Source organism: Macaca nemestrina, chromosome 4 (genome assembly GCF_043159975.1).
Source record: "Macaca nemestrina isolate mMacNem1 chromosome 4, mMacNem.hap1, whole genome shotgun sequence".
Taxonomy (NCBI): Eukaryota; Metazoa; Chordata; class Mammalia; order Primates; family Cercopithecidae; genus Macaca; species Macaca nemestrina.
Window position 1 is genome coordinate 55,540,065 of NC_092128.1, and position 20,632 is coordinate 55,560,696.

Sequence of the window (20,632 nt, forward strand, 5' to 3'; positions counted from 1 at the left end):
GATTGACTTGTTTGAATGAGAGATGAGAAGTAAAGTTTTAAGGGAAGAGAGTAACAAAATCCCTTCATGTGAATATAATGGCAGCTCAGTCTTGATGAGAATGAAGCTTCTACGCTTTACCCTGAACCACAAGCAGCTATACCTCTGGAGCTCAACACAAATTGCATCAATTCCAATGTGCCATTGAACCCAAGAGGGTGAGGGAGAGCACAAATGAATGAATACCACTTTACCAGTGCTGTTAGCACGTGTGTTCAATGTGTCTGCACTACTGATGAGAGAGGGCATCAATAGTGCCTTTGTCATACAGCAACAACCCTCCAAAACCTCCCCCAACAAAATGGGAAGAAAAACCTCATATAACTAAATTCAGGAGAATGTAAGGGACCACAAATACATTTTATTTTATTAACACTTTACTTATGCAGCTACTATTGAACATCGACTACATATACATAGATTCTTTTATGAATTAAATTATTGCATTGTAATATAAACACTGCCAGTATTTTATGTGAATGGGGAAAGTCTTGATTTTTTGAAAAATAAATATACCTGAGAGCCAAAAACTAGAACCATCCCAGATGTTCATCAGCTGGAGGATGGATACACAGTGATATGTCCACACAATTGAATACTATTAACATTCAGCAATAAAAAGGAATGAATTATTGACAGTTGCAACGACATGGATGAATCTCAAAAATTTTATGTTGAATGAAAAAATGCCATGCCAGGTGCAATGGCTCATGCCTGTAATCCCAGCACTTTAGGAGGCTGAGGCGGGTGGATCACGAGGTCAAGAGATCGAGACCGTCCTGGCCAATGTGGTGAAACCCCGTCTCTATTAAAAATACAAAAATTAGCTGGGCATAGTGGCGTGCACCTGTAGTGCTACTCGGGAGGCTGAGGCAGGAGAATCACTTGAACCCGGAAGGTGGAGGTTGCAGTGAGCCGAGATCACGCCACTACACTCCAGCCTGGTGAGAGATACTCTGTCTCAAAAAAAAAAAAAAAAAAAAAAAACAGGAAGGAAGGAGAGATGCCAGACCCAAGAGTTCTATGAAATCCAGATAAGGCAAAATTAACATGATAGAAATAAGATCAGTAGTTGTTTCAGGGACAGAGAGTTGACTGGGAAAGGGCATGAGGCACCTCTCTGGGGTGATGATTATGTTGTATATCGTGAGGGGATGTGGATTACATAGATGGATGCATTTTCAGAACTTGAGATCTGTGTATAGCACTGTGTATAAATTTTCCTCAGTAAAAATTTCAATAATAAGAAGAAAGGCAATGAAAAAAATAAGACATAGGAGATATTTCTGATTCATAACTTGAGACAGAGAAAGAGAGACTGCAAAGGAACTAAAACATGAATGGATTCTAGTTTTCTCAAGAAGTGTTTTACCCTCTAAGCAATTACAAAGTCGGAGAGGATCTGTGTTTTACTTCAGTTATCCCTTTAATGCTTATTTTCTGAAGATCACAGAAGGCATCCAGACTCTAATATCACCAGGCTCTGATGTTCTAGTGGAAAATGTAGAACTATTAAAAAACACAATGATAAATGGCAACTAGATGACAACAGATGTTTCCCCTCCAGCACAATGATAGAACAATAATAATAGCAGAGATGCCCTGTTCAACAGAGATCAGGGAAGAACAGGAGTTACTCCTCAGAAATAGCATCTTAGATACTGGGTTGTAATGCCAACAGAGATGTGAAACATCAAGAAAGTCACGAGTAAAGTTGTTTCAGATCCTGTGGCACAAGAAGACCTCCATCAGTTGGATGATGATACAGAAAGGCCCACAATTTACAACAAAGGAAGCTAAAGCCATGGTTGGCATTGCATTGGATTGCTAGAATCAAGGAAAGACTAGAACGTTTCCATTTTCATATATAAATGACAATATTACAGGACCAGGGAAATAGCAATCATAGACTGTGCCACATCTGGTATTCTCTTGAAAATATCAATTTTTTGGAGCAATTAATATGAAATCAGGAAGAAGACTGGTGATTTGGCTTACTAACATTCCTTTGAGAAAAATAATTGTCTGAACAACGAGTATAAAAATACTGAGATTTCAAGATGATGGGTGAATTATTCTAACTGGAGCTTTATTTAATAATAGCTTAGCCCATAAATGAAAATAAGTCAAGCAAGCAGTAAAACCACTTTATAGTTCATTAGTATCTTGGACAACCCCCGTGCCATAAATAATAAAAAACAAAGAGGACTCCTCCATTTAGTAGCCAAATGTGAGAACTCCAATGGAAGTGGAGTTTCTAGGTAATCAGAAAGAAGTAAGACTAATGAACAAACAAGGGAGAAATAAATTGGATAATAAAAGTATCTCCACTGTGCTCGGTATCCAACATGCCCATGGGCAGTGAGCCGGAAAGACAGTGCTGGTGAAAGGGAGCATAAACCTTTCATTTTCTCAAGAGCAAGTGGCTACAGGAAATGGTGAATAGATGAAAAAAAGTCAAACACAATAAATATTTTCTCTGATGACATACCCTTGCCAGAACCTCTAGTGTATCCGTGCATTTTCAGGTTATGGAATTATAATTTAATATTTGGCGTTTAATGGTTCACTATTTTGATCATGTGTGAATCTCTGCTTTTTCTCTAACCTGCTCTCTCTTGATTTGTTCACCGCTTTCTACTCTCTTACTTTTTCTTCTCTTTTGTTAATAACCTTTTTCTCTTATTACAAAACTCTCCTCTAACTTTCCTCGCTAGCTTCCTCCCCTCATTTCCCTCTTTTTCTATCATGATGTAATTGCTCCAGGGAAAAGTTTCGTCTGCAAGAGAAAGGTTAACCAGGGGGTGTCCAACTAATAAAATAAGGTGTGAATCTAGAGGTTTATTACTTCCTTGTTTAATTTCTGGTTTAGGTGACAAAAACAAGAGCTCACTCAAAGGAATTAAATGTCAAGTACATTTGAAACAAGTAAGAAAAGATTTCTTCAAGCAGCATGTAGTGCAATTTACCATAGTAGGAGGTCAGAATATTGTGTGCAGTAGTAAGATTTTAGAGGTGTTATTTTTAACCTAAATAACGTTTGTCATTCGCACCTGTTAACGAAGAAGAGATCAATTTTTTAACTCCCTAGTGAAATAAGAAAAGGTATCTTACCTTCCTCGGTGAAAAGTAATGAGAAAGAATGAACTATAAATGGAGTTTGTCATTTTCACATTTACAGCATGTGTTAGCTCCTTAGAAAAAAAGACATGACATAGTTGAAGGTAATATTATTCTCAGTCTTATATAATGAACTTTCCTTGCTGTTTCTCTAAAAAGATTCCACATTTACAAAGAGAATAGGATTTAAAAAATAATAAGCTTGATCTTTCATTTCTTGAAAATGATCATGTAAATTGCTCAGAAGTATAATGATCGTGTCCTCTTTATTATAAAACATTATCTATATTGTAAAATATGGTCAGAAGTTGAGTATTTGATTGTTGAGGTTTGAATGGAAGGTACAAAGAGTTCTGGTGTCTCGGAATAAGTCAGCTGACAGCCCAGCTACCAAATGGCTGGCAAGATCTCGTTTACTTTGATGAATTCATCAGTCCTTGATCTGGCCTTGCTTTGCAAGTTCACACCTCAGATTCTTGTTAGCACAAGCAGTGTGATCTGTACCTGGGGTTGCAGACACATTATCTTTGGGTCAGGAAATTACAAGAAACTTTTCTTTTCCTTTTTCATTTTTAAAGAACCTTTAAATAATCAGAACAAAAGTTAAAATTATCCGAATATCTCCATTCGGAAATGCTGGTGAATGTGGCTCAGAAATGCAGGTTTATAGAATGTCAGATTGCTTCTCGTGGAGCTGATCATCAGACACTGACCCCTTCAGTGGCAATACATTATGGAGAGATAATATGATGTCCTTGGTCTTGAGGACGAATTACATGTATCTCAAATGAGAATTTGATGATAACTGATTGTCAGTGAGTTTCCAGGTGATTAACTTGCTTCAGCAGAGTACCTGACTACCGGCTGAGTGATTTCACTGTGATCTAAAAAGAATGAGTCATGCCATTAGACTGCTCTTGAGAAAACAATATTTCAGTTATTTATTTACTGTTATCAGGATGATGTCACCACCAACATTCATAAATCTCTGGTTGTGCAAAGGAGCTCAGTTTTCTCATTCATCCTCCTCCGCTTTCCTGCATCCTGAGAGCCCATCTGAGTCACTGCTCTGTGGGGACCCCAGACTACAAGGACATTTCACCTCATCTTCCTCTGTGCCCGATGAATGGTGGTTGAGCATATTTTCATGCCTAATAATTTCAAAATCAGGATTAAAAAGCCCAGTTATATCTTCAGAAGTATAGTCTCTACTGTTCAAAGGTATCATCGCATGTAATTCTTTATCCTTCGAAAAAAAACAGTCACCTGAATAATAAATAGCAAAAAATAGATAACTAATACCAAAATAACAAGCTTGCAATTTGCCAAGGAGCTTGTTACAGTGGAAGACAAAACCCGGGTTCAAAGCATTTGTTTTTCTTTTATGTTTATGGTTTGATCCTAGTTTTTTTGGTCAGCATGTACCAGTCTTTATATTTACTGATTCTTTTATAATTTTGTTAGTGAAAAAAGAGATAGTGTACATATGAAATAGATTGTGATGAATTATCTAAGAATATATATAGCCAAAGGGGTACTGAATTTGATTGTCATGTACTTCAGTCCAGTAAATTCACTCTTAATGTTTTTTATGAAGTAGTCCATTCATCTCTCTACTTTTTGTACTTTTTTATCAGCAAAAAAAATTATCCTATAAATGAAAAAACAGTTTTTAAGAAAAGTTATTGTAAATGTTCAAAATAAATGTTCACAGTAAAAATGACAAACATTCCTTGAAATGCACATTGTTTTTATAGAATTGGAATTTTTCCTTCACTAGCTGCATGAGGCAGAGTGGGAACAATACTGGACAAGAAATCAGGCAACCTGAATTCTAGTCCTGTTTCATCATCATAAGGGAGTGATGAGACGCGGTGATATTTCAAGTTCCCTCTCACTTGATGATCTGTAAACTCAAGTAATAGATAAGCTTCATGTAGAACCTAAGCATGTGATAAATTGGTTCAGGGAAGGTTTAATAAGTTCAAGCTTTCAAAGGTTTTTGAAGATTGCTAGTATTTCCCTTAAAATGTCTTTTAATCATATTGTTCATGGCAAAATATATTTTTGAGGTGGACAATCCATATGATACGCCAAGGTATCTGGCAGATTCTTATGTTCTGTTTTTCATATTGGGAAATATAAAAGGAGAAAAGCATTCTTAGATTAGAGAAACATTTAGTATTACTTTTACTATTATGCAGAGAAACAATTCATTTATAATCCTTAGGCTGGGAGGTCACATTCCTTTTCAAATTGAACAACAGAAGTCTGTTTAACTGGGATTGTTGAAAACTTCCTTCTTCCCACAAATCTCTGAAGACTATGTTACCTAACTTTACAAAGCCCAACATTTTCCTGAGAGAATGAGAAAGTAGAAAACATTTAATTGTGAGGTTACAGATTTACATGTCAGCAATAAACAACAGCAGTTTTTGTTTTTGTTTTTATTTTTGTTTTACACTGAGCCTAAAGAAAATTGAACCACTCATTATCCAGCAAATCAAATCCTAGTTCTTAGGAACTCATAGAACTTTTCCATAAAGGAAGAGTAGAATTTCAGATTACTTGTGGTCTTCATAGGAACATTTTTGGGGGTTAAATACCTCACTCCACTCAACCAAGTTAAATTGTTAGACACAGAGGCATTCTGAGAAAGTGAGTAGGGTAGGACTGAAAGAGCAGTTATGCATTTAAGTATTGTTTCAAATTCTGGGGTGAGCCAGGAGTTATTTTTCTTGGAATTTGAATGTTTATTTATATCCATAGGTTTTTAAAATTCACCTCATCTTTCTAGCAGGGGTCACTATTCTCTTCTTGGAAGCCATGACCACCAGTTGCCCTCTGTACTGTCTTGCCTGGTCTCCATCAGGATCATTGTGTTCATCATGAAATTATGATTTATCTTTCCCTTTATCATAATGGCATTCATATGTGTAGTTGTACAATACTTAACTTTATTGGTAGAAAAAAATATTAGGAAGATCACCTTAATGGGCAGCACAGATTAGTTAAGAATATGCATAGAAAGGAACCCCACTACCAATAATCATGGAGAAGTAAATGGAGATACACTTGGATTGATACACACTGAAGGATTATGATGATGGTTAGAGCTTTCCAGAAACCAGACCACAGGCAATCGGGTTGTTCCCCAGGAATTCATTCTTGGACCTTTTCTCTTTTTACTTTTTATATCCTCCCTTATCCCCAGGCCTCTAAAGATAAGCACTCCCATGATTTCAACTAGATCCTAAACTGTCCTATCAGTCCCAATCGCCTTTCTCTGAAAGTTCAGCTGATCATCTCCAATTTTGAGTATAACCAGAAAGCAGGCAGTTTCCAAGCCCTCTAATTCCCTAGAATTATGTTGTCCAACATGGTAGATGCTAGTCACTGATGGCTGTGGAGCACTTGCAATGTGGCTAGTCTGAATTGAGATGTGCTGTAAGTATAGAATATACCCCACAATTTGAAGACAGTATTTAAAAATGTAAACAGTTTAATTAATAATTTTTATATTACTTACATGTGAAAATATAATTTGAATATATTGAGTTAAATGAAACACTTTGTTAAAATTAATTCGTTTCTTTTTAATGCAGCCATTAGAAGTAGAAAATGACAAATGTGGCTTACATTAGGTTTTTATAGAGCAGTAGAGGGTGTCCACTTTGCTCCATCCCACCTTATTTCAAGGCACCATTGTATCTTACTTGAGTTACATTGGTAGCCCCCAGTCTTGTCTACCTCCAGTCCATAATTTGCTGTAGTAATTTTTCTAAAAGGGATTTGCCACATGACTTTTGAAACAAAATAATTAGTTCTGCAATTGACTAGCTGTGTAACCTTGGACAGTAATTTAATATTTCTAAATCTCAGTTCTAGCATTGTCTAAGTGGAGATAAAAAATAGAAGGAGAGGATTTTGTATCAATTAATTGAGGCATTATTTGTAGAGCTTCTGTCAGCACCTATCACATGGTAAACAGCACATGAAGCCTTTGTGAGCTGGTTGCCACTTTCTGGCCACATCCTTTGCTGCCTTTCTGCATGGATCAACGTGGTTCCAGTCATACTGACCCACTGAACTAACAGTCCAGCTGTGTGTCATAATTTCTGCATTCCATGTGTCCTATCACACACTCATCTTTCTTCCTTGCTTGAGTAACTCCTATTTCTCATTCAGGACCAGTTCTGGGACCATCTCCTTTGGAGGCTTTCTCTTACTTCCCCAGTCTCTGCATTAGGTACCATTGCAACCAGTGTATGCTCCTGTTATGAGTGAAGAGCAATGACAAGTGTCACAGCTGTTGGAGTTAGCAAGTTGTAGGTCCAGATTACAAACTCTAGGTTCAAACTGCAACTTCACGACTGTATGACCTTGAGCAAATGCCTAACTTCTCTGTAGCTAAATCTCCTCCTCAGTAAAATAAGACACTGATAACTGTCTTAGAGAGTAAGAGGCATTTGAGTATCTGATACGTCATAGAATGCAATAAATAGCTATCATTGCATTGATACCCTCTATTGTAACTCTTTGTTTACTTCTCTGCCTTTCCATTTGAAATGTAAGCTCCTGGAAGAAAATACAAGTGTTTCTTTGGTCCTTGTATCACTAAAGCTTAGTGCAGTGCTTGTGAGCCCTCAACCTAAGTTTGTTAAAATCAAGAATGAATTAATAAATGATGAATGAATAAATAACACCATTGGCATCTAAGAGAGGGTTGAATTTGACCTCCTAGAGGGATGGACATTCAGGGTAAATTAAAATAATTTATGTTGACAAACCCAGTCAGACTGTGAGAAATTCAAGTAAAGGACATTTAAAAGACCTTGGCAGAAATCTGACAGATTTGTCCCATCAGTCGTTGATGAAGCTATTGTTTCTGGAGGTAGCAGCCACACAGTGGGTAATATCTGATCATTATAAATCTTTTAGTTTCTTCAGCAGGGTTACCAATGCCTTTTTCCATTTATTATAAATTTGTGGAGATACAAAGCACAATGAAGAAGAGAAGGGTCTAGAGGATTGTTGAGTTCAATGGGAAGAATAGCTGTATCTGTTTTCTTTTCTCTTGTGTTTATTGTTTTTTTTTTTAACCCCTGCTATTCTACTACATAGAAGTGATTCTCCAAAGACATCAAACATCTGTCATCTAAGTACTGGTTCTCTAATTCCAGGCTGTAGGCCATTACTTTTATACAGTTATCCAGTTTCTAGCTGAATTCTGTTTAAGCAAAACTATGGAAGGAGGGGGCCTATAATACATATATTATATATAGATATTTTCTTGATATATAGTTGATTTGGAAACTGCTGAGCAATATTTATAGACAAAATAATTGCTATAGAAATTTAAGCAGCAGGCCTCAAATTTCACATCAACAATGACGCTTTTAGTTTAGAGTCACTGGAGACAAATTGCAGATAGCTATTGTGAGGTTTGGACATTCTTTTACCTTGTCCTCCATCAAACTTGATGTTTCTCTTAAGCCATTTCACAATGACTTGGAGGCCAAATAATCTTCATCTCTCACTAAAGTAAGAAGCCTACTATAAATTTTGTGCTACTTCGCTGCACTTTTATCACAATTAGAAAAGTAGTAAGTCATTCGCATAATACAGTCTCTATGGGGAAAAAAAAACCCTCATGTAAGGTTCTGGAGTAGATGAAAATGGTGGAAATCCATGAGAAATTCTTAGCAATAATAATAGCTAACACTTACATCATGCTTACTATGTGCCAGGCACTGTTCTAAGTTATTTAGACCTCAGACCTTTAAAATGGTTATATTTATGAAGTTGTCTTATATTCATTTATTCATTCAACAAATATTTCAGGAATACAATGTTCTCAAAAGGAATATGCCCTAAATGATGAACAAGAGACAGGTTTATTGTCCTTACGAAGCTACTGTTGTGTCTCTTCTAATGTCTTGCTTCACAGTAACCAAGGGAAGATTTGAATCTCCTAAGAATTGTGATGCTATGAGATACTAACATTTCAAATTCTGTATCAAATTTGTTTATGTTTTTTTTAAAATATGTTAAAAACACTTGGCACTGTTGATCTTTTGTGTGGGAACGTGGCTCAAAAGATTAGAATAATAACATTTAATCAATGTGGTAAACATAGAGGAAGAACTCTGATTTTTTTGCCAAGTTTTGACATGCAGTGTTTCTCCCTCCTGGCTTTATGGGCTCCTTTCACACTTTTGTCTTCTTCCTATTTGGATGGGTGTTCTACTCCTTTTCTCTAAAATTAACAAACGACTGAAAGGGCATAATACAATAATCTCCTAAACAAAGGGCATAGTGCCCTTTCTGCAATGTTTGGCACCTGGAATGTGAAAGTCTTTGAAAATGTTCTTTCTGCATGAAATACAGCTCTCATGTGGTTTGAGGTTCAGACAGGGGAAACATAGCTCTTTCTTTCTACATGTTAGGAATGTAATGATTATAGGTTGAAATGTCACAATGCAGAAAATTGTAAATGTTACTGTAAATATACAAGGTCAAATCCAGAATACACATACCTTGTGTATTCAATCTCTACTAGATAGAGATATGAATAAATTCATTTTTAAGATCGTGTCCTAAGATTTTAATAACCACTTCATTTTATAGTAATAAAGATAGGAGCTAATTACGTTATTTGCAAAGTTAGCATAATAGCTCAGTATCCAAAATTTGCTTGAATTAGAATTTGTGTGTATATCATACTAATACGTGGATTAAATACAATCTGATTTCATTGTTTTTAGCATGGTGGGATGTATACATGCAGATTTGTCTGAGGACAGTCATTTTAAACATTTATATTAACCATAACTCCAAAGAAAAATGTTTAAAATGCATAAAACACCTTTTAATTTCAGAGATACGAGTTTTTATGTAAGTGGATATTACTCTGCTTATTTTTAATACTTGCAAAGTCCTTGTATTGGGCATGTATATATTATATAATTATTGATTATAATATCATCTTTCATTAAGTGCCTGCTATGACATTGGTTCTGTACTCTGAGTTTTATATATGATCTCTCATTTCATCCTCACAATAACTATGTGGGATTTAGGTCAGTATTTTTATCCTCATTTACAGGTGAGGGAACTGAAACTTTGGAAGGTTAAGTAACTTGCCCACCACTGTAAGTAACTGAAAGAATTGAGATTTATGTTCAAGTCTTTCTGGTTTTAGGTCTTCTTAACCTTATTATAATACAAAATACCCCTACTTTCCTCGAAATGGTGATTTGAGCTGACTAGCAATAACTGTTACATCTCTTCTTACCTGAGCAGTAAACCACATGTGCTACTTAGTTCTCAGACTGGAAATGTGTTCTGTGTTCCTGCAGGGTTGAATGTAACAACTGTGAGACTGGAGAACAGTGTGGTGCGATTATGCATGGCAATGCTGTCACCTTCTGTGAACCATATGGTCCACGAGAACTGGTAAGTATGTGCTATTTATGTACATTATTCCATTATAGTATTTACTGAGCTTTTTGCCAACAAAAGTTTTTCTTATGCTCTTAAAGTTCAGATGAAAATTCAAATATGATTCATGAGTCCTTTTACAAATATCTTAAAATTGGGAGGGACGATTCTATGGCCTATTTTCAGATGTAAAAATAAGTAATTCAATAATAAAATTGTCAGCATCAATGGATCTCATTAAACATGGAGCATCACTATGATTAGATGGCTTTTTAAAAATATGAGTATGTGCTATAATATAAATAATAAACAATTTATGACCTTATAAGTTCTCCTATAAAGCCATGCTCTTAAAATTTCCTTATTTTCTCCTTACAAGTCAAAACTGTTAGATGTTCAGTTTTATCATGTTATTTTATAACTTTGGTTCATAGTCACAGAAGAACCTGATGGATTTTTCTTTAAGTGAAAGAGCACACTGAATAAACCAGTTTTAAAAAATTTTTGATTCATGTCAAATTACTTAGAAGCAGATTATTTTCCTTTACTTTAGATTGATTAGTAGCTTTTGCTTGCCAAATCATATGTAAAATGAAACATTAGCATTCAAAAAGGAAAGAAGTGAAACTACTAGCCATCAGCATGCAGCTAATGAGCCTTTTTTGTTGTTGTTGAACAACAAAAGAACTTGGTAATTCTTTCTGGCATGAAGACTACCTTCATTTTACCTTCTTGAAAAACAATATAAAAGCAATTGTTATGTTATATCCTGTCTCAATTCCTTTGTGCCTAATACTCTTCTTGTACTATCTCATGCTTTACTTTTCTGCTTTGCGGCTTGGCTTTAATGCTTGTTCTTTTATTTCCCATATCTTCCTTTTCAGAGGGCTTCTAGTAATAGGTTGTATTTTTCACCCTTCTGTCACAATTGTGTTTAAAAATCATTAACTTTCAAAGAAAGACTGACTTCCAATGTAAATTGTTGCGGGGGGGGGGTTGCCAAGATGGGCAATTAAAAGAAGATTTAGTTATCAAAATGTGAAAGCCAATTAATTGTTGTAAGATGGTTCTATTTTATGCTGCTTAAATACCCCTTTCATGCCAACAGATACATTTAATTTATTAAAGATACAAGCTTCAGAGCATTGATGAATTGAGGAGTTTTTAGTTGAAATTACAACACAAACAGAATTAATTGGATGCAAATTAAAATAATAGGTGCTCATAATTCAAGCCTCACAAGTGCTATAATATTCCTGCAGAGAAGTATGAGTCTAGTGGTGAAGTTTTTCTTGAAAAAATAGATTTGCTAGTACATTTTAGATAATATACCATGACAGAATTAATTATCTATAAACCTTACCAAATTTAATTTTTTTACTGTAGTTAATTGAGCTTAGACTAAATGCCTGTTTTAGAAGGTGTCTCATTTAGTAATATTCCTGGAAATTCTTGGCAAGTTATTTTTGTTGCCACTGGTGAATAGGAAATAAAAATATCTAAGAATATAATGCCAAAATTCATATTTTCATAGCATAAAACTGAAGTATTATTTAATCCTTTGTATGTTTAGTCCTGATTGTTTCACTATATCCCTGTTTATTTAGCATTAGAGTTGACATATTCAGTGGGCTAATTTTGAATTGTGTTTTATAATTAATGTGGGATTAGCCTTTCAACTAAAAAGGAAAATATTCAAAATAATTATCTTCATCTGGGAAATAAGAAAGCATGTAGTTTTTATATTTCCATTGTAAGCATTTTCCTAAGATGAATTTGTATGGTGAGATTCAAAGGGAATAAAATAAAACAGATTGAGAATGATGGAGATGATGTCCACATTTTATACTAACTTCTAATTTTTCGTAATTTTTATACTGTATTGGTGTCCCCGAAGCAAAAATATATATTGTACCCAAGTTGTGTTTATAGAAGACAGATCAATCAAATGAAAAGTGAGGAATTCAATTTTCAGTTAACATTATATTCAATATTTACTAAAATCCAAACATTTGCATGGTACTTTATGACTGAATCCAGTCAAAATTGTTGTGCATGAGAACTGATGAAAGTTTCAGCCCCGAAACATCACTTTTTAAACAATATTCCTTCTTATTGTTCATAAAACCCATTCTTACTGAAGTTGTAAGAAAAAGAACCACAAGCAAAGAACCTTAGTAGGCTAAGGCTTTATCTTTTAAAATGCTAAAAAGAGGATCTCCATTTTTGTGAATGTAGTTAAAAAGCCATTTCATTTCAGGAGAAGTTAGTCAGTGAGAGGTGGCAGCAACTGTTACCTGGACATAGCACAAGTTTTTGTTCCTTTTACTGCTGTGCCATGCACCCCTCACTGGGTTTTATTTAACCCAGTGAAGTCTCTGTATTTCAGGTGGTGACACTGAACTTTATTCATTTTGTTAGCATAAAATAAAGGTATAAAGGAATTCATTTACTCACTTCTTTAAAGGAAAAATATGCTCCCAGAATTTAAAATGAAATGAGTTATGAAGCCCTCCATTTTAAAAAAATTATTTACTAAATTATTACTATTATGTTTTAAGGCAGGGCTTCACTCTGGCACCCAGGCTGGTGTCCAGGTGCGCCATCATGGCTCACTGCACCCCTGACCTACCGAGCTCAGCTGATCCTATGGCCTCATCCTCCCACCTCAGACTCCTGCCTCAGCCTCCCGCCTCAGCCTCCCGCCTCCTGCCTCAGCCTCCCAAGGAGCTGGGACTACAGGCATGCACCACCACACCCAGCTAATTTTTTAAAATTGTTTGCAGAGATGAGGTCTCCCTATGTTGCCTAGGCTGTCTTGAACTCCTGGGCTCAAGCAATCCTACTGCCTTGGCTTCCTAAAGCGCTGCGATTACAGACATGAGCCTCCAGGCCAGGCCTATTTACTGAATTATTCTCACATATTTGGAAATGCATTTTAATTACGAGGGTGTGTTTGGACTAAAACAATATCAAACCCAATAAAAAATTTTAGAGAAAAAGTGCAGAACGAACAGCTTTGGCCTACAGTGATTTCTTCTGATTCATTTAGTTATCATACTAATTTCCTGTAGTTTTGAGTGTATTTAATAATTTAAGAGAGATTTGGTAAGAAAAAAGTTATGTCTCAGACAGTCATAGTTAACCATATTATTTACCAAAAGCTCTTTAAAGGCACCTTTTGTTTCAGAATGTCAAATATAAAGGCTTAATAACTCACATTTGAACTCAAGATTAATAATTTGTAATACCCAATTATAAATACAGGTATAATTTGTATTTATAATACTCAAGTATAAATATAGGTGAATAGATTTCAGAATAGATTTCACAGGCAGTGCTTCTTTTTTCTTTCCCTCGTCTCTCCTGTTCTTTCTTGTAGCTGATATTTTACTAATAAAATAAATGGGTAAAGGTAAAGAAATTAATCAACCAGTCCTAAGCTTCTGTGGTGAAAAAAATTAGAATTAGTGACTAATCAAAGTCTAGGTTCACCCTCAGCACACATAATTTGAAATTTGGCGATATTTCACACAACTTGCTGTTCGCTAGCAGAGGTCACGGCTGTGGAACTTGATCAAGTAGGTGACACAAGCATCATTTATTACACCATCAGGATAAGTAAGACTCTTCAGTACATTTAATGCACTAGCAGTAGCTTTATAACCATGTATTTAAAGCACACATTCAGTCACCTCTCCAAGTCATGATATAGATATTTTGATATTCACATGCATCCGATCTTTTAATGTTCACATCTCAACGGAATTCCAACAGAGCAAGAGGCTTGCTCACTCATTTCCTACGGCTGTTCATGAATTGTATAGCACTTGACCCTTCTGCGATTGTGGACTCTATCCTATAAGGGGTAACAAAGTGCAGGGATATGTCTAAAGATGTTATTAAGACATATAAGAAGCCAAGTACAACAGAGACTCTGTCTCAAAAAAAACAAAACAACAAAAAAAAGAAGCAAAAGTAAGACAACCTACTGCCTCTGCCACAGTGAAGAGTTATCTGCTTTCTATTGCATAGGGCGGAGTTATTGAAATGTCCAATATTGTAGTGTACAGAGTTTCAGAACCCAGCAAAATGAGAACCTGAATTCTCGTCTCATTTGAGCTGGTATGTGTCAAAGTTAGTGCTCTGACCCATGAAAGGGTCAGATAAAAAAAAGTTAAAGGATAAAAAAAATGTCAAAATTAAAGAAGCACCATTCTTCTTTCAGAAGGGGGAAATTTTGCTTAAGCATGCTTCTTCATGAAACTAAGGAAAAGTAGCAGAAACTTATCTGAAGACTATTTCTAGGTCCATAATTATATTTCTTTTCTTCATTTTTTGGGTAACAGTTTTATTGAGAAATAATCCACAGATTCTACATTTTTAAAGTGTTCAGTTCAAGGCTTCTGGTTTATTTACAAAGTTATGGGACCATTATTACAATCAATTTTAGACCATTTTATCACACCCCTCCACAAAGAAAGCCTATGACCTTTAGCTATTGTAGTTCTATCTCTTTTTCAAAATAATTTTATTCTGCTTATTTGTTCTTAATTTATCTTCCAATTTTTGTTTGGTAGCCTTTTGCTACATTCTCTGTGGGTCACAGATCTGTTGATATGGTAGGATGGAGGGGAGATGGTAGAATGAGTGGAGAGGAGCCTTGTTAAATGCCTTCACAAGATAACCTGCTGGATTCCACTAAAAACAGTTTATGAAAGGACATTGAGAAATATGCTATCCATTCGCAAGTCAGGATTTCACTTATTTATTCCCCACAGGGGAACAAGAAACAGATCTGTGTTTGCACACACTGACAAAATGAACTAACAACTGGATAAATGCAACTTCTGTTAATGGATTTCCTCTTTCCTCTTTTTTAACTCTTCCCCGCCCCGTACCCCTCCCAGCATCTTTCTCCTCTTTCTCCTATCTTGTCTTATTTTTATATATTCTTTTTCCCTAGATTACCACAGGCCTTAATACAACAACAGCTTCTGTCCTCCAATTTTCCATTGGTAAGTGTTTTTAGCAGTTATAATGATTTAACTTGGAAACGTTTGCTTTAAACATGGTGTGCAATCAGGATTATAATGCCAGATGTTTTCAGATTTAGAGAATAGTAAGTCTTAGTTTTGCAGTAAATAATCTACAACATTTTTAAAGTGAAATAAATATTTTTAAATGTTACATTCTGTTCTCACTTCTCTCCAGCAGGGAGTGGCATTAAAAATACTGCAGATAATTCAATAAATCTTAAGATGATTTACATATGTATTTTGCATACATTGGCCTATTCTATTACAGCAGGATTGCCTTCCTGGTTGTGTTTTGCTCAGATTAAGATTGAAATATGTTCTATTTTCTGAGCTCTGGCTAACTGGTAGTGAGAGAGATAATTACTGGTAACCAAAAGAAACCAATTAAGGCTTCATGTTTGGCATGAATAATCTATGTTAAATTCAAACATAGGTAATGAAAACAATGACTGCGTCTGGCAGTGTTTCTTTTAAGTGCTTTTGTTTTAGAGCTAAAAGTTCCTACCCAAAGTATTCAGTAAAATAGGGTGCCTTTTGATCGAGTGTTTGCAGTTTTGTTGTCTATTCTATTACCTTCCATTTTATTTTTCAAGGGTATATATTTATAAATAACTGGTATACATTTACAAAGGAAATGTTCTAGGGGAAGAAAGATGCTGTCTTTTAATGGGGCTAGGTCCCATAAGAGCGAAACCCCCTCCTGGTCGTTCCCTGTGGCATGAGAATTGCAGATGTCCAGCAGCCATGCTGAGAACAGCATCCTCCAGTCGCTTCCATATCTTAGAAGGTCCGCCATTAGTGAAAGGGCTGTTTCCCTCAGGAGCCTTCTATTCCAAATTGCAAGTCAGTGTTCTACAGCCAGGAGCCCACTGTGGTTGATTGTGCTGAAGAACAGTTTTCTTTAAGTCATGTATTTCTCACTTTTTCATCAGAGTGCCTTGTTTCAGCCTGTGTAGCAGGTACTATGTGAAATCACCTGGTTACATTTTGGGTTTTCTTCTCCAGTTGACAGTATTACCTACAACAATTTACAGGCAGTTCAGAAGTCCATGTATGATCATAAGCTAAGCGTTAGGAAAAACAAAAATAATAGTTTTTTGATGAAAGAGTTTTCTTTGACTTATTAACAAGTGTATCCTAACTCTTCTGTAGCAAACACATAATGTTTTTATAATCAAAAGAATATTTTATTTTTAAAGAGTTGTGGTGCTACAAAAATAATTTTTTTAACTGTAGCGTGACAGGCAACTTAGAGCCTCTTAATCAGAATAAATGTGTTTAGATTCATTATGCTGTTAATATATAAAAATAAGCTGAATAATGGTTAATAATGTATCAGTATTCTGAGTACTTGTTCTTTTTGTTAAAGAAATGAACAGTAGTTTCAGATATTGTCTTTAAGCAATTAAAGAACACAAAAATCAATTTAAAAATACATGTCTCCTAATTCTAATATTATTCATACTTTATTCAAGGGAGGAGAGCTCCTATACTGATTAAATTATCCTTTATTAAAGGGGAAAAATTACATTTTGGTGAATAGTATACTGGTAATATGGCATAGATTCTGTATTTACTTGCCTTTCATTTGTACCAATTACAATAGAGTTGATGAAAAAGTACCAAGAAGAGGAGGTAATCAGAGAATGACGGGTTTATTACCTAAGACTCAAAACCCAGAGCAAGCACCAGGGCCAAGGTCTCAGGACTAGACACAAACATGGGACTTAGCAAGAACCCTTGGTCTCCCCACAAGCCAGAAGACTGTAGCCCGTCAGGCCAACTTATGTTATTTAAAGCATGGATTTGAATCCCGCTGGAAGACTGGAAGAGTAACAGAATTGGGGAATGAGAGAGAGAGAGAGAAAGGAGAAAATGAAGGAAGGGTGGAAGGAGGAAGGAAAGAGGGAGGAAGGAAATGAGAAAAAGAGATCTCAAGTTTATAACTAAAAATACATTTATAAATCTTTTCAGGTGGCAGTTTTAGAATCAAAAGTGAAATTTTAACATATCCTAGGAATGAAATGGAACATATTTAGCAAAAGAAATTGTAATTTATTGTTTATAAACTTCATTGGTGAATTTACTTACTACATTTTGAGAGTAAAAAATTGTGGGAAACCAAGAAGAGTTAGGATGGCAAAGAAACAATGTAGCAAACCATCTGTTGTATGGTGTGTGGTGGTATGTGGTGAATACAGTATAACGGGCAGAACTTTCCAGAAATGTTTTTGTGTGTCTCATTATAATTTGTTTATATGGATGTTTATGAGGTATGAAGGTGTGACATCATTCTGTTTACTTGAGTGATATGAGGGCCAGATTGAGGAACACTCACAAATTCTAGAAATGCCATAATTGTGTGTATCCATAGTAATCAGACACCAAAATAGAAATTAAAATGAATCCAACCAATCCAATAGCAACCATAATAGCCATTTTATTTATACTCAGTTGAAAAATTATATTAAGATTATGTTATAAAAAACCTATATGTTAACAATTCAACATTTACATTTCCTTGTGTACTATGGAATTCTCCAAATCTATACTAATAATATGGTTACATATGTTCAGTTAGTTTTAGTTCACTCCTTAGGAAGTACTTTAGGGTATTAAATGTTAAATGTTCACTGTGTAACACAATGATTCAAGCAGTTTTCTAGGGAATTCCATTATTATTTATGACCTAAGTGGTCAATTATGTTCATAATTGAGCATATATCCACAATTGGAGAAATTATTGTGTTGATACTTTCATATTGGTCTTGTAAACATTTTCAGTTGCATAACAAATGTTATCCAAAAGACTCCCAAGTTCCTCATACAAAAACTGCTTGAATTATTAAGGGGTGTCTCAAATAAATTCCATCATGCCCATGTTTAGCAGCAATGCTCTCTCAGTTCTTTCAAATACACACATACACACACACGGTATATACAATATATACATATATTACATTATATATGTATACATACATGTGTATATCTGATGTTTATATAATGTATATTTATTATGCGTGTATATATAGATTATGTACGTGTATATATACACATATACACATTCATACATATATATACATAAATGTAAGGCTGTCTTAACCAAATGATTTTAAAAGTTAAAGAATCCTGAAAATGCATTTCTGCAAGATGAAATTTATCATGTTATCCATAGCTAAATCATCTTGGAAAGTGTCCTAAAATATTCTTAGAAGAACTCTTCATTTTTCCATTCCAATGAAAGGTCTTGTATCCATTTCTGTGCTGAGGCATAGATTTGCTACCATTCTCACTTGATTCATTAGATTCAACTTGTGGAATTTATAGTTGTCGCCTTAGGGGCATTTATCCGCTTCCTTTAGATTTCCTCTGGGATAGGAAGAAAAATTTGAGGTAACACCCTTGGAAAATGTTATCCTACAGATGCCTCCAAACTCTGCTTTCTCAGGCAGGGTTGAGGGTCCAAAGGAAATGCCGGTAGTACTTCGTGTCCATCATTCACTTAACAAAATTTCACTGAGTATTTATTGTGTGCTCAGTATTTGCTTGAGCTGGCTTTAACTCTGGGAAAACAAAATAAGTGAGAAAACAGAACACATTTAACAAGGCACTGGGCACATACAGAGCATGAAATCTCTAGAAAGTGGCATTGTTGTAAACAGGGTGGGTTTGTATAGAGGTCCCCAGGGTGGCAGTGCCTAATGAGGTCCTTTAGGAAGGCTTCTTAGGAAGGGGAATCCCTGTCAACAACCTGAGTCACTTGAAAGGACAGAGAAAGGTTTTTCAGTTGATGAGGCAGAGTGAACACAGGCAAGGCGTTGGAGGGGAACATGCGTGCCCTCCTGGAGCAGAGGAACTGGGCCTGGTAGCTATGAGCAGTGTCAGATAAAGTTGCATCTGTCTGAAGACTAATCTGTATCAGCTCAGGGCTTCAACTTATTTAATAGAGAGATAAATGTTAAATGGAGGTTTTAAACTCATTTAATTAATCTTTTAAAAGTAAAATAATGTTGTTCTTTAGCTATGTAATAGAGGTCTGCAAAAGAACCTCTTTCTGTCTTGAGCAATAGAGAAATAGAATAAAATTAATTCTTCAGAAAAATTATTTGGGTAGTTGTGTTAGGGGTGACTTTGTCATTTCCTTGATAGAGATCTACATTGAGTCACTCTAAAAGAATTTACCAAGTAATATGCTTGTTCAGTTTAGCTTACCTCTTATATCAGATTAATAGGATTCATTAGCCAAACGAGGAATAAAGATAAAGCATTTAAAAACACACCATGAAGAATAAATAGTTTGGCTTGCCAGACAAATCTATCTTGTCCATCACAGTATCCTCAGTCACTAGCCCAGGGACTTATAATAAATAGATGCTCATAAATATTTCCTGCCTGAGTGACAAGTAACCATTACAAAGACATCTATAGTAGTATGTTACCAAGTGTTAAATTGATGTGATGCAGACATTTCATGCCAAAAGCGGGTTTGGGGGAGATGATCTGAGGACCACAGTCAATGGAAAAGATTACCCAGAAAGAAACTGAGAATCACCAGTCAACTATGCTTTAAGTGAAACAAGTAGACAGAAATATATATGCATGTGTTTATCAGTACGTAATTACTGAGCTAACTAGAATCTGTTATTTGTTCATGATTTATAGGATTAGTACCTTTTCTCTTGAGTTTTACTATGGATGTACTAAACATTCGGGTTTTATTTTCGTATGTGTGTTTAATTTTTTATTTATTTATTTATTTATTTATTGCTGCTTTGTTTTTGTTTTTATCATTTCAAGGCAGAAGGAAGTCATTAAATCATAAATGCTTTGTATTTACATATTAAGATGTACAAATGTTCTTAGGCCTGAATTATTCTCCTTCTGTACTGTACGTGCTACGGAGTCTCAGAGATGAATGAGAGCCACTCTGTTCATACGAGCGTATTTTGAAAAGTAAAAACTGGAAATTACAAAAGCTGAAAATACTCTTA

The 20,632-nt window shown here is 35.2% G+C and overlaps 1 protein-coding gene across 3 annotated transcripts in view; it reads left to right on the forward strand.

Moving 5' to 3' along the window:
* Positions 1-20,632, forward strand: part of LOC105475346 (reelin) — a 510,664-nt gene that overhangs the window by 233,719 nt on the left and 256,313 nt on the right. For all 3 annotated transcript variants that reach the window (XM_011730519.3, XM_011730520.3, XM_011730521.3), the window contains exons 7-8: positions 10,521-10,617; positions 15,569-15,620. In XM_011730519.3, coding sequence (XP_011728821.2) covers positions 10,521-10,617; positions 15,569-15,620 — 149 coding nt within the window. The remainder of the gene's footprint in view (positions 1-10,520; positions 10,618-15,568; positions 15,621-20,632) is intronic.